The 15,879-nt window shown below is 42.4% G+C and overlaps 1 protein-coding gene and 1 long non-coding RNA gene across 4 annotated transcripts in view; one reads left to right on the top strand and one right to left on the bottom strand.

The window, feature by feature from the left end:
• LOC139998669 (uncharacterized) overlaps window positions 1-6,563 on the bottom strand; it is a 47,543-nt gene extending 40,980 nt beyond the window's left edge. For 2 of the 3 annotated variants that reach the window (XR_011803377.1, XR_011803378.1), the window contains exons 1-2: window positions 6,303-6,563; window positions 698-876 (exon numbers count right to left, since the gene is read on the bottom strand). This is a non-coding gene — a long non-coding RNA (uncharacterized lncRNA). The remainder of the gene's footprint in view (window positions 1-697; window positions 877-6,302) is intronic. The other variant, XR_011803379.1, reaches the window with a different exon arrangement.
• A 1,355-nt stretch (window positions 6,564-7,918) lies between these two features.
• Window positions 7,919-13,490, top strand: CCNG1 (cyclin G1). The gene is made up of 7 exons (XM_038186519.2): window positions 7,919-8,105; window positions 8,373-8,636; window positions 9,626-9,879; window positions 10,476-10,554; window positions 10,649-10,747; window positions 10,971-11,165; window positions 11,876-13,490. The coding sequence occupies exons 2-6, from the start codon at window positions 8,373-8,375 to the stop codon at window positions 11,160-11,162; spliced, it is 888 nt and encodes a 295-aa protein (XP_038042447.1). The 5' UTR covers window positions 7,919-8,105; the 3' UTR covers window positions 11,163-11,165; window positions 11,876-13,490.
• The last annotated feature ends 2,389 nt before the right edge of the window (window positions 13,491-15,879 follow it).

Genomic DNA, 15,879 nt, shown 5'->3' with positions numbered 1-15,879 from the left:
ACACATAGGCGAATTGTGAGTATCACTTAACATACAGGAGAATGATGAGAGCTGGATGTTAAAAAGTACTAAGAATTTATCACAAAAACCTGTTTTACACAAAAGCTCTTTTGTTTATAAGATGCATAGGACTTTTCCCTTTAATACAAGGTTTTTCTAAACACAGTGAAGTGGAAAGCACACAGGTCTTTTGCTAAAAATCAGACAGAAATTTTAAGGATGAATTCATAAGGATTCACAAACCAGGGGGCAGCCCCACCACACCAGGGAGGACAAGCCAGAAGCTGGGGACAGCCACAGCATGGGCAGGGCAGGGCAGGGCAGGGCCCCTACTAGTATCACACAGGGAGCAGCATGGGGCTGGTGGCAGCCAAGGGCCCCGATACTAGTCCTGTGGTTAACAGACAGGTGAGAAGTACCAACACAAGCCTAGGGTCAGTGTGGAAACCAAATCACCAGGTCTGCATGACCATAGAGCTTCCTACACTGCAGTTCTGAGTGTAAATGAGGCTCCTGGGCCCATGTGCAGGGAGCTGGGGGGATGGAAATCCCAGGTGAGGATGGTCCGCATCATTACAACCTGCTGGTGCTCTCAGGGCCCTGACAGTGGGGATTAAACAGGCATTTACACAGACTTCTGAACGACATATAGATGGGTTAAATAGAAGATGGGTGAAGATGTCACTCCCACAAGTACCTGCTCTGCTTCCATGGCAGGCTTCCTGCCTGCCTGGTGGTGGTCCCAGGACCTCTATTCTACCACACTCCTCAGCCTGCAGGAGCTGATGTGCAGGGGTGGGTGAGCCTTCAGCCAGCAGAGCCACTGAGGACAAACCAGGACAGCCTTGCCTCAAGCATGGCAACCACCAAAGACACCTGGAAGAGCAGAAGTACACCCTTAGCTATTCAGTCTTAATCCTCTATCGCACACCTGCCAGAACTAATAGGGAAGAGCTGCAGCACAGAAGCAGTTAGTGGCACCCTCAAGTTGTGCTGCTACCCTCTTGAAGCATCTTCCACCCACCCAGCAGACTGCAGAGCAGGTGGAGAGCGTGCACTTGCTTCAGGTACTTTAGTGTAACAAGTGTGGCACCTTGGAGCAAGCCACTTGTCACAGCTGCTGCCCAAGTAGAAGGGATATTAACAACTTGCACTGATTAAGGCACTTTGGGCTTCTACTTTTTAAGTGTCTAAGTCCTAGGAATGCTTTTAATCAACACCTGTAACATTGCATTTAATGGACATGAACTGGTTTCCCTTAGTGCTGCTTCAGTCCAGAACCATTATCACAAGAACACTAAATGGGCCAGAGGTTCCAGCTGCTGTCAGTGGCTTCCAATCAGGCCCACAGCCCACTGCTCGTTAGAGTTTTCAGGCTATTTTTAACACCAATTTAAGAAATAAAAGCTATTTAAAACAAGCAGCATAAAAAGAAGTATCATTTGCTTCAGATGATTATTATGTGCATAGTAATGGCAGGAAGACTACTGCAAATGTTTTCCAACTCTTAAAAAGAAGAACACTTCCTTTCCTCAATATGTAATTTTGAATTTTAATTTAGATAACTCAGATTATTTACTGGCAACAAAAAATGCATATTCATGAGGTCTGATTTACTATAATCTTTATTTCTGATGTTCTGCATCTGTGAATACTTGACGTACTTGAGTTTGCATTCATGGGCAATTATACAGGAATATCAGAGTAGCAACAGATTGATTTGTAGTTAGGAGTTTATAGCAGAGGCAGCCAATCTGTTTTCTTTCAGAAGGACTGTGTCTTGAGATGTGGGACTGGTGCTTCCACCTTCATTTTTAAACAAATAACTTTTTCTTTTCTACTCAAGATACAAATCAAGGTCATTATAAATGAGGGTCACACAAAGGATTTTTAGAGTTATTCACTTCACCAGTAGTAAGCAAATGTCTGACGAAAAAAGTTACATATATAGCAAGTGGAAACAGAAAAGCTGGATCCTATATAAGTGAGTAGTGCTTCCGAGGGGATGTTAGACACACTCTTTTGGACATCCTGCCTTTGCACCCAACGACTCTCTCAAGTTCCCTCATGCTGATTTCCACTGAGCCTTCTAGAAATCCAAGCACTTAGTATGCAAAATACGTTTTTTCTTAAACTCTACTTCTCTAACCAAGCTTTTTTTTTCTGGTCTTACCTTTCTTGTTAATCATTGCAGCTTTCTAAAGTACAAAGTTTCTTCTAATAAAACAAACTTTTATTAATTTAATAGGGAGAATGAAAGAAATTGATAATAAACCAGTGATAGGTACAAAGGGAGGAAACAGGATGAATACAGCTTTTGACAAATATATTTAGTAAATAAGACAAAAGTCATTGATGCACAGTCACTCTCAGTTTTACACTTACACTCCTTCGCATGAAGGAGCACAGCTGCACAGGCAAGCTCTCCCTCCTCTTCCCCTCCTTGTGTGACAATCCAACACTGAGCTCTGGCCATGACAGTGGTCAACATACAAAGGGGGAAGGTGCCCAAGCTGCTTTCAATGTCAATTTTGAATCACTGTTTTTAGAGGAACAGAGGCTAACAGCTGCTTCGGTCTTGCTGTCGGCTAACTGGCTACCCTAACAAGCCCCTGATACTGCTACAACCTGCTGTACTTCCTGGAGCGTTTCCTTACCTAATGAAAGAGTGAGTTACTTGGAATACTGCTTCCTCTGTCACACACAGGAATCATCCTCTCCTTGGGCTGGCAAGGACACCTAGTGGTCGTTTAGGATCTCACTGCCACGCTAGATCTGCTAAGAATTAGATGTCAGTTTCTGCTAAAAACCTGACCGTCATTCTGCCTTATTTCTCACTCCATGGCAATACAAGCGTTTACTGACCACCTCCTGCATATAGGTGCAAGCAAAGGAACAGGACGCAGGAAGATGGAAAACAATGGAATGACGTGACTCAGATTTTACCTGACCTTGGCTGCCTTGTAGTGACGAGTTAAAAGAAAGAAGACATTCAAGACTGCTGCAGAAATTTTGCGCAGGAAAGCTATGGTGCAACATTTTTTAAAGCTCCTCTTCTGGGTGGATATATTGATATTAGAGACGAACTACAGCGAGAGCTACAGTGAGAGAGAAAAGTCATGTAAAGGCTTTAAAGCTCAGAAAAGTATAGTTTTGAAACCACATCCTGAAACAGTTGGAAACTGAATGCTTCAGTCTCGCTTCCCTTCACTCCTGGCTGTCTCAGCAGGCAGCCACAGCAGGAGACAAGAGAAAGCCCCAGCTCCTGGGCTCATGATGCAAACACCACCAGGCTCACGCGGCTGCACCTCCCATCCACGCTCAGGGGCTCTCCGGGGAAGGAGGATCCTTCTCCACTGGTGCTGCAAATGTACCTGCAAGTCTTTTTTTAACAAACTTGGCATAAAGGATGTGGACAGACAGATGGTTTTGCTCCATGGTGTCAATTAACTTCACCTTATTTTCTCAAATATATAGGAAGCAACATAAGATTTTAGCTTTTTTTTTTTGTTTGTATGTTTCCATGAGCTAAATTGAAAACATCTCTGCATTTAAGCATTAAAAACACTGGTGGAGAAGTAAGTATCTACATGCATTAGATTTTTGCAGGCAACATAAATTGAAAAGAAACAAGATTTCTTAACTATAAAGAGATGAGATAAAGGATTCTCTCTCAAATAAATGCCAAGCAAAGTCAAGTTAGCCAGTGCTGTAAAGACAACCAGCTACAGAGTTCACATAAGCCATTCACTACACCAGCAACAGTTGAAATAAGTCTCGCTTGAGAATTTTAACTCTGTAGACAGTAGGAAGAAACAATTTTGTGCCCTTGCAGATAGATATTCATGACCTAATTCATATTGTATCTGTGCTGAACTCTTACAGCAGCTCCTAAGCAGAACTGAGAGGCACAGCAGTTTGTTCACCATGCTGCTGAGAAGGAAGTCCTTGGCCCTTGTATCCAACATTTGTGATGAAGAAAACAATTATCAATCTGTAGTGCCTTATGTAGCAATGTACTGACAGCATTTGTTGCCCTCGTTTGACAGTTTCAGTCCTGTTTACCAAATTAAAAATAAATAAATATGTATATTTAAAAAAAAAAAAAAAAAAAAAAAAAAGCTTACTTTCAGCATTTAAATATTATTTTGTTGTGTTCACATGGTAAAAACTTGACCAGTCGTCCAACTGCTGCAGAGTTTAGAAGAATTTGGTTCTCCTTAGGGAAAGATAAGGTCTTCAGAGAAGTGACTATGAGAAGCATGTAGATAATGGCACAGTCTGGCACACACAGAACTCCAATGTTTACTTTCATTCTCTCCTGAACATACTGAACCACCTGTGTAAGTCATCTTATCTTCCTGTCACATCTTATCTGATAAGAAAGTAAAGGAAAGAAAAGCTACCATCTGTAAGGACTCTGAACATATAACGTACATGGAAGAAATTTTTGTGACAGAGAAAGACTACTGTAAGACAGGAAGAGTATCAGTGCAGAAAAACGTTAAAGTGCAAGAAAACCCCAGAGATGTGCTGCAGGGTTTGATGGCTAACAACAAGCACTGCCTACACACTGCTCAGACATAGACATGCTGCACCTGGAGCACTGCACAGACACGCTGGGGGAGGCCCGCACTTGGCAGCACAGCACAGCAAAATGCAGAGCACAGAGGACTAACAACAGCCACCCGGGGGAGGGAAGTCTTTGACGCTTGTCAGCTTCCAATTTCAAATGATTTGAGAACTAAGGCAAAGCGTCTCTTTTCCATAGCAAAGCAATAAATCATACTGCTTAGCTATATTTAGCAGGATGGCAGTTCATATCATGCAGTCAGATCTGCATCTGCGTGCACTCTGTGTTCACATAAGACTTGCTACTATATCACTTCCTTTGGAATAAGGATTTTATCAGATCACATAGCCCAGGTTAAAAATCTATTACTTTGCACTTCCAAGTGCAGAATGCCAAAACACCAAGGAAGGAATATAAGTAACTGTACGCCTTAATGTATACAGGCAACAGTAATCGAAGGGAAACAAGACTTCTGAACCAAAAAGCAATGAGACAGTTGCCCAAAGAACAACATAGAGCATGGTAAGTTCAATGCACACTTAGAAAAATCCCTTGAAGGAGTAGGTTACCTTTTAAAGAAACATGAGTGGCAGATAGAAAGCATTTGTTATTAAAAAAAAAAAAAGTGTTTTGATACAGATGTTACTCAGACGTGCCTAGGTTTTAGAAGCTGTTTTGTTATGTGGGTAAGCAGTTCTGTTGTTGTAACTAACCACTAAGTCCTGCAGATACAGCTTTGTGCAGCACTGTGGTATGGCATGGCATGGCATGTGATGACATGATTTCTAACAGCATTTTTATCTCAGTATGAAGAAGCACTGCAGTTACAGTAGCTGTTCCAAATTCCTCTTCACATGAATTACTTGCATTGTATAACAACAAGGATGCCACCTATCAATTAACAAAGGTTCCAAAGCTTATCTCAGAACAACAGACAGACTAATCTCAGGTTGAAGTAAAAAGTGTGGTTCAACGCTCAATTGCAAACATTTTTACTTCAAAGGAGCATGCAAGAAGTATATCAGATCTTCACATGTCCTGAGCAAGAAGGCAGAACCAAGAATCAGCATGTCCCCCTGCCAGGCTTCCCTTCAAACTGTATTCTCTGAAGAGCAATAAAAAGGCTCAAACAAAATAGGAAAAGCACTTATCAGCCCTGGATCCAAGGAAAGAGACCAACAGCAGCACTAGGTCCTGGGTCCCTTGGCTATCTGACAGGCATATCAAGAGATGAAACTGAAACCTGTATCATTTTAAGCCTTATGACATATAAGATTTCAGCATAACTTAGATCCATGTTCTAACAAATGGGACCCTGAAGTTAAATAAATCGAATTATACTGCATTCCCCTCTCAAATATCCCAAACTGATAAATGGCCTGCAGAAGTATATAACTTTCCTGAAGGAGAAAAAAAAAAAAAAAAGTCTTTGTTGTCGTCATTTGGGAAGACTAAATTTGTATTGCACTTCTGGGAAGAATATTGCTTCATCTTTTTCCAAATGTTTCCAAAACAGCCACACACAGTGCTCTCATTTGCATTTAGCCAATGTTTCTAAATAGCGAAAAGTAAACATAGCTCTCATTACTGAACGAAAATCTCTTGCAACTAATCTTTTTTTTTTCCACAGTCTGCATTAAGGAGAAAGTAATTTCACAGTATTAATCCAAGACACACAGAGATAATGAAAATAACTGTAATTTCTTGCAGCTGTAATGCAAAGACCTACCTCCCAGAGTAAATCCACCACATCATTCATTTCAGGTAGCAGGGGCCAGAACTTATACACGCCAGATTGCAGTTCATCGTTATTGGGATGCAACTGTATAAGGCATGCCCATGACTAACAGAAACACCCTGCTGTGAACAACAGCTGTATTAATATCACATTGGTCAGCTCATCTGTTTTATGTGAGTAAAAGCATTTATTTATTTTTTATGATTGCTAAACAGAAAACATTGAGCTACAGGGGAGGGCAAAGCATTGCCAAGAACAGGTGTTGGCTGTTTGAAATTTGCCACAATTAGAAGTGGGGGAAAAAAAAAAAAAAAAAAAAAAAAAAAAAAAAGCAGAAAGCAATTCAGAATAAAAGAAACATCTTTGGAAACAAAAGATGCAGAGAAAGACCCTGATTTGTGTGTTCAGTTGTATCAGGAGGGCTAGCTAGGAGGGGTGGCAGAAAAGCTGACTAAAGGTTAGATTTGTCATTCAGCTTCCTTTTTAAAAAAATTAAATAACAGACAAGCAGATAGACTTCACTGAAGAAAAGATAGCTGCCCTTTTCTCAGGGTAGCTATCACTAGGCCAGTCACAAGTGGTGTCCCTCAGGGGTTGGTCTTGGGTCTGGTGCTCTTCAACATCTTTGTCAATGACACAGGTGACAGAATTGAGTGCACCCTCAGCAAGTTTGCAGATGACACCAAGCTGAAAGGTGCAGTCAATACAATAGAGGAAAGGCATGCCATCCAGAGGGACATGGACAGGCTGGAGAAGTGGGACCATGAGAACTTAATGAGGTTCAACAAGGCCAAGTGCAAGGTGTTGCACTTGGGCTGGGGCAATCCCAGGTATTTATACAGACTGTGAGAAGAATAGAGCTTTGAGTAGAAGCTCTTCAATATTAAGCAATTCCATTTACTTGTCCTAAAGGCAGTTCTTAAGTGGAGTATGTTCTGCTCTGAATATTGTTAAACAATTTGAAGTGTTTTTCAGCAATAACATGCCTTTTCCAGGTAACACTACCACATCTTAACAGGGAATTTTAAAAAAAAAAAAAAAAAAGTTATGCAAGTTATACAGGACATGACCGGCTACCCACAGCAAGAATTGTATCTTCCACAGGCTCTACTCTAACTTCAACTTCACCTCAGTAATTCCTGGCTGTTCCCTCAACAGAAAGCCGATGGTTATCCCACTCAAACAGACAAATATAAAGTGAAGGGAGTGGGAGTGTATTTTGAAAGGGACCACCTGAAGCTTGCCGCTCCAGGCTGCTTTAAGCAAAAGGCTAAGGCAGGCTGGTCTCTCAGTTAATTTTGACTTATCGCAGAGATGCCAACATAAATATTTCCACACCACAAACAAAGCGCAGCCGCCTCAGGAGGGAGCCGGGACTTGCCGCGGCTAGGGGCGCACGGCACGGGAAGGCGGCGAGGACGGAGCGCCGGGCGCTGCCCAGCCCCGCTCGGCGGGGAGCGGGGGCGGGAGCACCTGGGGAGACCCCGCCCTCCATCTTGCGAGGCCTCGCCCGCCATCTTGTGGCACACCACCAGAGGGCGCCGCCCGGCTCACGAGGCGCCCCGCCCCTCCAGCCGTGCGCGCTCGGTGATTGGGCTGCGTGTCAGGCCGTCCGCGCGCAGCCCCGCCCCCCGCCCGGCGGAGCGCGGCGGGGCAGTGGGCGCGGCTGCATGGCGCGCTGGGGGCCGTGCCTGCGGGGGGGCGCCGCGCCGCGCTGATCCGCGCCGCTCGGGGCGGGCGGCAGCAGCTCGGGCCCTTCCTCTGGCAGACGGGAGCAGCGAGGCGGGGGGCAAGGTATGGGTGCGGGCTGGGCGCCGGGAGAGCCCTGTGAGGAGGGGGGGGGGACGGGCCCGGGCTTGTCCCGCGGAGCCGGCGCCTGCGCGGTGCGGGCACCCGGCGGCTGCTGCCCCGCTACGGCGCCGCTGAGGGGTGCGGGGGGCGCCGGGGGGTTGGGGTCGCAAGACGCCTGTTAGGGGGCCGGCAGGGCCCGGGCGGGCTGAGGGGGCCCCCAGCGCCGCGGGGTTAGCTGTTGGACGCGCTGACGTCTGTTTTTCCTCGCAGATGATTGAAACGCTCGTGAGTACCGAAGCGCAGGAGCTGCTGTATCAGCTGACGGCCCTGCTGGAGCAGGAGCTGAGGTGTCAGCCCAAGGCCTCTGGCCTGAGACTCATCGAAGCTGCCCACGATAATGGCCTCCGAATGACTGCCCGCCTGCGAGACTTTGAAGTGAAAGATCTCCTCAGCTTAACTCAGTTCTTCGGTTTCCATGCTGAGACGTTTTCGCTAGCTGTGAATTTCTTAGATAGGTTCTTGTCAAAAATGAAGGTATGGTGTTTTAAGGTATAAGCTCCCGGGCATCAGCTTTTGTTCGTTGCAACCTTGCTCCTGGTATAAGTTAGCATGTCTTGCTTTCAGCTGGCTAAAGGTTAAGCTGCTTCCATATATACTGGTTGCAGAAGAGATTAAAAAAAATGGCTTTTACTGTTTGGATTTTAGCAGTAAGAAAGCTGTTTCCTCTGATGAAGAAAAGGAAGAATCTGTTCATCTGTTCCAACTTGAGGATGCCCTTAGGCTTGGAAATGCAGGCAGTGTTAATGGGTTAGTTCAAGACAGACTGTCTTGCCTGTTGCACTTATACAAGAACGTCTTAAATTACTTTTCATTTTACTGCTGTTAAAACCTACCAGTGAGTTTCATGTATATCAAGAGGCTTGATGCTGTTCAGTATTTATTACTCTGGTAAAATGAGTATTCAGCTAGCACTCCATTCTACTGCACGTATGTGGCATGCTGGCAGGTTGTTAATCATCCAATGAACCAGGATTACTACTGTTGTACTGGGTCAAGAAAAAATGCTTGTTTTACTTGAATATTAGTACACCTGTTAAAAAAAAAATAGAGCATAATACTTCTGAATTCAAAATCTGTTTAAAAAAATAACTGTAATGAGTTTATGTATATAGAAAAGGATAAAGAAAAATACTGGGATATGCCAATATGTACAACACTGTAGGTCATAAAAGCTTCTGATTAGGCTATTATGGAACCTCATTAAGAAACTAGTTCTCAGTCAAAATATATTTTTCTGCAATGTTGTTCTTCAGATGAATGAAGCAGAGTTTGTTGCTTGTAAAGGTCTCTTAATTTGGTTAAAGATTAAAATATATGTGGATAATGAAGTCTAATTGCTTAAGCATTTAAAAACACCCATAGTATTTTCTTGTTGGTGATTCTACTTTGATGCTTAGGTGTTGAAATTACTGATCAAAAATGTCCCTCTTTGAAAGTAATGAGTCAAATTGACTTCTCTTTAGGTACAGCCTAAACACATAGGCTGTGTTGGACTCAGCTGCTTCTACTTGGCTGTGAAAGCAACAGAGGAAGAGAGAAATGTTCCTTTAGCCACTGACTTGATTCGAATAAGCCAGTATAGGTTCACTGTTTCTGATATGATGAGAATGGAGAAAATCGTATTGGAGAAGCTGTCTTGGAAAGTCAAAGCTACAACGGCCTTTCAGTTTCTACAACTATATCATTCACTCATTCATGAGAATTTAAGCTGTGAAAGGTAAAATAGCTAAAACTTACTTCGCTATGACTGCATATGATCAGGAAGCCTATGTAGAAGAATAACCAGGGAATATTACTCAAGCAATTGGCCTTTTGACAATCTTAACAAATAAATAAATAAGTAAACCCAACCCTCTTATTGGTAAATACATGAATATCTGTGGTGTAATGCTATTTTAACTTTAAATGTTGTGTAAAGTGATGTAAAGAGCGTTGCTCTCTAAGCCCCAAAACAAGCCTGTTCATCAATGATGGTATAAAAAATTTGTACTTGGCGCTGCACTAAGTAGAGCCTCATTGCAGAGATTTCAAAATCTGATTTCAGAAAGTTCAGTTTGCTAGCTAGCCTTAAAAGTCCTTGTTGCCCAGCCTGTTTTGATGATAGAATTCTCTCCAGTGTAAGACAAGATTTATTTTTGACATTATGACTGCCAAAACTGAGCACCTGTTTGACTGAAACTCTAGATCTTCTGGTACAAAAGAGGCCCTTCTTTATCTAAAGAACATTCTCACCACTTCTCAGTTTCCAGAGTGGTACTGTCTTGATCAAGTTTGTGTTCTTGTGCAACACTGACTTACTTGTTTTCCTTATAGGAAAAAATACCTTAATTTTGAGAGACTTGAGACACAGCTTAAGGCATGTCACTGCAGAATCATGTTTTCTAAAGCCAAGGTAAACGTCTTAAAAGCACATAGAAAATAAGAGTACTGAAGCTTAAAAAAATCACAGTTCAAAAATGTCACATTTCCTCTTCTGTCTTCTCCAGCCTTCTGTCTTGGCATTGTCTATTATGGCACTAGAGATAGAAGAACAAAAACTACTGGAGTTGACAGAGGCATTGGAATTTCTGCAACTGCATTCCAAGGTATGTATGGATATTGTTGTACAGGATGTAAATGCATGCTGGGGATAACTCACTGACGAAAGGGGGGGTCTGTTGGCATACTGGTTTCTCTCTTTTTATTCTTTTCTTTCTGCCATCTGGCTTGGAATCTTTTGCTTCCTATCTTAGGTGGAGCAGCTAAAAATGCACATATAAAATAAGGATTTAATGAACTACTGACATGGGATTCTGTCTTGCTATTTAGATAAACAACAGAGAGTTGACCTTCTGGAAGGAATTGGTGTTAAAGTGCCTTACAGAATATTCCTCGAGCAAGTGTTCGAAACCAAACGTCCAGAAATTAAAATGGATTGTGTCTGGGCGTACAGCACGGCAGCTTAAACATAGCTATTACAGAATAACACACCTTCCTACAATTCCAGAGACCACCTCATAATAGGTAATTTTTTTTTAATTTAATAAGTAAAATTCCAGCTCATAAATGTAAAATGTAAAATCAGCTTCTGATAATACAGAAGTGCTTATCTGTTAAATACCTCAAAATTTCCTATTCTGTATAGGTAGGGAGATGTGTAACTGAATCATAGTAGGCCTGTCATGTAGAGGCTGGTCTGTTCTTGTGTTCATGCTTGAGCCAGTGGTGTACCTTAAGAAGTGGTAACCTAATATATGAATACTGTAGAAGGAATTGATCCTTTGGTGTGCTGTGGGAGCAGAGATGTGTTCTATAGACATTGGGACCTCATTCAAACTAAAATATGGAGTAAAACTGGTAAAAAGGCAGAGCAAAAATTTAGCTTGCTTCTATCATAAAAAGGAATCTGCTAAGAGTAAACAGTTGCCTATTAGAATCTGTCTCTTGCAATAGTTCACTGAAACCAGATAAAATGAGGACAGTTGCATACAGTTTTATTTGTATAACTGTCTGTTTAGTAAAATCTAAAAGCTGTAATTCAGTTATGCATGCTGCAGTTTATTAACTGTGGAAATCATGAACTAATTCCATATCTAGGCTTTAATTCCAAGGGCTGCATATCTTATTTAACAGCTGTATTGCTGCTGTCTTGCTGTGTTCAAGTCTGATGCTTTGTTTGGTTCTTGTAGAGAGTCCTTGAGTTGACTGTCTTTTGTGTTTGTTTGTTTGTACAGGAATACAATAAAATGAGAGAACCATCCTGTGACCTAGTTCACAGGCAGATGAAGATTTGAGAAACCAAGTCTGAAACATGATTTTAATAATGAAGAACCCAACTCATGGAAATACATAACACTTCAGACTAAAAATCCTTGCAGCAAATACGTTTGTTTCCATGATGATTACAACAATATTCAGTGTCAGTTTTTGGTCTTATTAGACCATTTACTATCCAAACAGTGAAAAACCACAATACTGATAGAAGGAATTTAACACCTTCTAGTTTGTAGAGCAGCTTGTGTAGTCTAACCCTGTTTTACTGTAAGTGCAGGTGCCCGGTGGTGTATTAAATTCAAAAAAAAAAAAAAAATCAATCTGCTTCACTTTCTGAAGATTACAGGACATTAGGAAAACATGTGCGGTGGCACAGTGCTGTAGTCTCAGGCAAACTAAAGACCATCTTGCTCAATATCGATGAGAATAGGAAATGCTTGTCAGTCCACCTGACGTGCTGGTTTGGCTGTCATGTGTCCGTGTGTTCCTACAGGGCAGGGTACTGACCTTTAACATAGACAAATTAAAAACAAAGCTCTACAGTAACTGCTGAGCTGGTCCAGTACCTGGAGCAGGACAAAGGGGAGAAACTTGATTTCATTGCCTTGTAAAAGATAGTCATTAACACTGCATTGATAACATCAGTGTTTTGTAAGAGGTGTAGTTTGCTGAGATTATGAAGGATAGGGAGAGCATAGAAACTGAATGGTACGTAAGAAGGCTGGAGAGAAACCACTGAGTTACTTGCCCCCAATCTGCCATTAGTCTTGTGAGGTTTTGCTATACAAGAGGTAAATGCTGATGCTGAACAGATGGATTTTACAGGCACAGTAGGAACAGGGCTGTAGTCCCATAAAGTCCCATAATGGCCTGTAAGTAGGAACAATTAAGGTGAGAAACAACTGAAGATTGTTTCAACTCTCATCTGTTTAACAATTAGCTTTTTGAAACGCAGCTGCTCTGTTTTTTTTTCCTGAAGACCGTGACAGTACTTGAGGCATATCTTGCTTTTGGTGCTAACAAGAAAGTGAATAGTAAGAATGTGTTACTGGATGTAAGACGGATAGAGGTGTCGGGGGAATGTTGCTAATTACCTCTTGAGTTCTGTGTCACTGGAGCAGAGGCTGTTAGGGGTAGGCTGATAATAACTGCCATGTAAATGGTTTTAGGGGAAAATGAGCAGTCTGAATGTTCTGAATATAGCGTGGGCTTAAATGCTAGCCTACCAAACCTGTCCCCTTAATGGTAATAGCTAATGCGTAAACCATTTTTAGCATATCTTAAACTAATTAAATTCTTCACGAAATACTTCATACCAAAGCTCTGTACTAGACAAATCAAGCTTTCTCATGAACTCATGGGAATGATTGCACTGCATAGCATTTAATGGAGTTTTCCATCTGCCAGTGCTCTCTGTGCATTGTGCTGGCCTCTGAAAAGCATACATGTGACTCAGATAAAGGGGTGGGCAGCTTACTGGGAGAGATGGACAAAGATGCAGTGTGCAATTCTACTGGTATCGTCATGTGTCAAGATATGTACCTTTCAATTAAATGTTGAAATGCAGTTAACCAAGCAACTTTGTTCCAATTTGTTATAAAGCATCATTGTGGGAAGGCTATTAAGTGGCTTATACCTAAATACTACCTGAGAAATGTCTGTACAAGAGGTAAGTAAGGATATTTTTAAGAGGTTGAGGCCGCAGGGGAAGGGCTAGGGAAGAAACAAGGAAAATCTCAACATCTTTGGTAATGTTACATCAACTTGCTGACATGATTGCTTTAACACCTTTGAGACATGAAAGCAGTTACACAAATGAGTTTACAAGTAGTTTACACTGTTCAAATGTGACTTCATCTTTCCTTGTTAAGCTAATACTGTGTATTGCCTGCTTCTACATATTGCAGTAAATGCAGCGCTTCCTTAAGAGAATGTGGGCTTTCAAAGCCCAAGATTTCATTTCCTGGACTCATCTGAGAATTCCAGTTTGATTAGACATAAGTTTAGCTATACATTTCTGTACCCAACACACTCACGGGGAGTAGCTGTGATAAACAAAGCTAAAGCTCTGGCATTATTCTGTGCTTATCCTTAAAGCAGAGCCATGAAAAAAATAGCTGTACACTGTTTTGCTGCACAGTGCTCACCTAGGTAACAAGGCAGCACTTCAATGAGTGCACAAGTCCCTAGAGAGTGGGTTTATCTCATTTCTGTATCACACACCCAGATTTACGCATCTGTCATGCCTGTTATTGTGCCTAAGAAGGGATGGAAGTTCCCAGTGAGACTTGACATGAGACACAAGCCACCATTTGAAGTCCTGAATGCAGATTTAGTCCTGAATGCAGATTTAGCCATTAGGAAAAGGCCTAAAATAACTTGCCATTTTTTCCTCTTCATCTAGGTGATTCCAAAACTTGCAGTGGATGAGAGAAGTAGCTATACAGCTAGTTTAAACCTGTCCTCTTAAAATAATTTAAAGCTGTGATGCCTTACTGTGTAAGCCAGTTTAACTGTTGTCATGTGTAATACTTGCACTGGGTAGTACTTTGGCACTTGTAGCAGTCTCATTTGTGCCTGAACCATGCAACTTCTGATCTCCAATTGTGGCAAAGATACACTTAATACCAACCTATACCTACTTTTGTACAGTATGGTAAGCTCTCTAAAACCTTACCTTGGACCTACATTTGGACCTACACTATTATCCTGGTTTCAGTTAGGACAGAGTTAATTTTCTTCCTAGTAGCTGGTAGGGTGCTATGTTTTGGATTAGGATGAGAAGAGTGATGACAACCTGATGGCATTTTAATTGTTGCAGAGCAGTGCTTGCACCAAGCCAAGGATGTTTCAGCTTCTCACTCTGTCCTGCCAACGGGCAGGCTGGGGGTGCAGCAAGAGCTGGGAGGGGACAGACCCAGGACAGGTGACCCAAACTGGCCACAGGGGTATTCCATCCCATCTGGGGTCATGCTGAACAGTATATAGGGGTGGCTGGCTGGGGTGGGGGAGCTGCCTGCTCGGGGTTAGGCTGGGCATCGGTCAGCAGGTGGTGAGCAATTGCATTGTGCATCACTTGTTTCGTACACAGTAGTAGTAGTACTGTTATTATTATTACCGTTATTTTCCTGTCTTTATCTCAACCTACAGGCTTCACTTTCCCGTTTCTCTCTCCCATCCCAGAGGGGGGGGGGGATGGTGAGCAAACGGCTGTGTGATGTTTAGCTGCTGGCCGGGTTAAACCACAACAGTCCCTTTGGTGCCCAACATGGGGCTCAAAGGGTTGAGATAACAACAGATCTGACCAGAGTGTGTTAAACTAAAATTGGTGTAAGTATTAGACCTGCTTAATAGTTGCTAGTCATAATGCTGATTGCTTTAATCTCAAGTCTGCTGCACCTGTTTCCTGCATTGAGTATTATAGCACGTTACTTTCTGTATGTGCTCTCTATTGTGTTGTTTATTCTTTCCGGGCCCTGGTTTAAGATCATTATGGTACTGTGCGTTGTAACAGTGGCTTATGAGACAATGAAATTTCTGGTCAAGACTCTAACTTGGTATTTGTACTCAGCACTGTAGTCAACTCTATACTTTGGAAACCGTATCTCGGAAACTATTAGCAATTATACCTATTGCCTTTTTTCATCAGGGAGCCAATCTGTGGAGGGGAAAGAGGAAGATATCTTTTCTTACTTGTTCACTCTCCCTTTCTCCTTCACCACTCTCTTATCCTCTAAGCTTGTTACAATAGTTCTCCAAGATACTGAATATTCTTGGGATACTCAGACCAGCATGTTCTTGTTGTTACGTCTCCTGAATGCGCTTCAGGTTTTGTTTGAAGTTAAACAACTACTTAGGAATCTCATCCAGAGGTCTGTCCAGAGGCAGGAGAGTTGTGAGTGGCAGGGAGTGTGGGAGGATAGGTTTCTAGAGCAGTGGGCACCTCCAGCATTTTGGAAATTCA

The sequence above is a fragment of the Anas platyrhynchos genome, chromosome 14, assembly GCF_047663525.1.
Source record: "Anas platyrhynchos isolate ZD024472 breed Pekin duck chromosome 14, IASCAAS_PekinDuck_T2T, whole genome shotgun sequence".
Taxonomy (NCBI): domain Eukaryota; kingdom Metazoa; phylum Chordata; class Aves; order Anseriformes; family Anatidae; genus Anas; species Anas platyrhynchos.
This window is presented reverse-complemented; position numbering and strand designations above follow the sequence as displayed.

Bases quoted from the DNA above. Each gene is read 5' to 3' on its own strand.
- CCNG1 (XM_038186519.2), top strand. From the start codon at position 8,373: ATGATTGAAACGCTCGTGAGTACCGAAGCGCAGGAGCTGCTGTATCAG. The intron at 10,555-10,648 runs GTAAACGTCTTA...TGTCTTCTCCAG, and splicing joins TCATGTTTTCTAAAGCCAAG to CCTTCTGTCTTGGCATTGTC. The intron at 10,748-10,970 runs GTATGTATGGAT...CTTGCTATTTAG, and splicing joins TTCTGCAACTGCATTCCAAG to ATAAACAACAGAGAGTTGAC.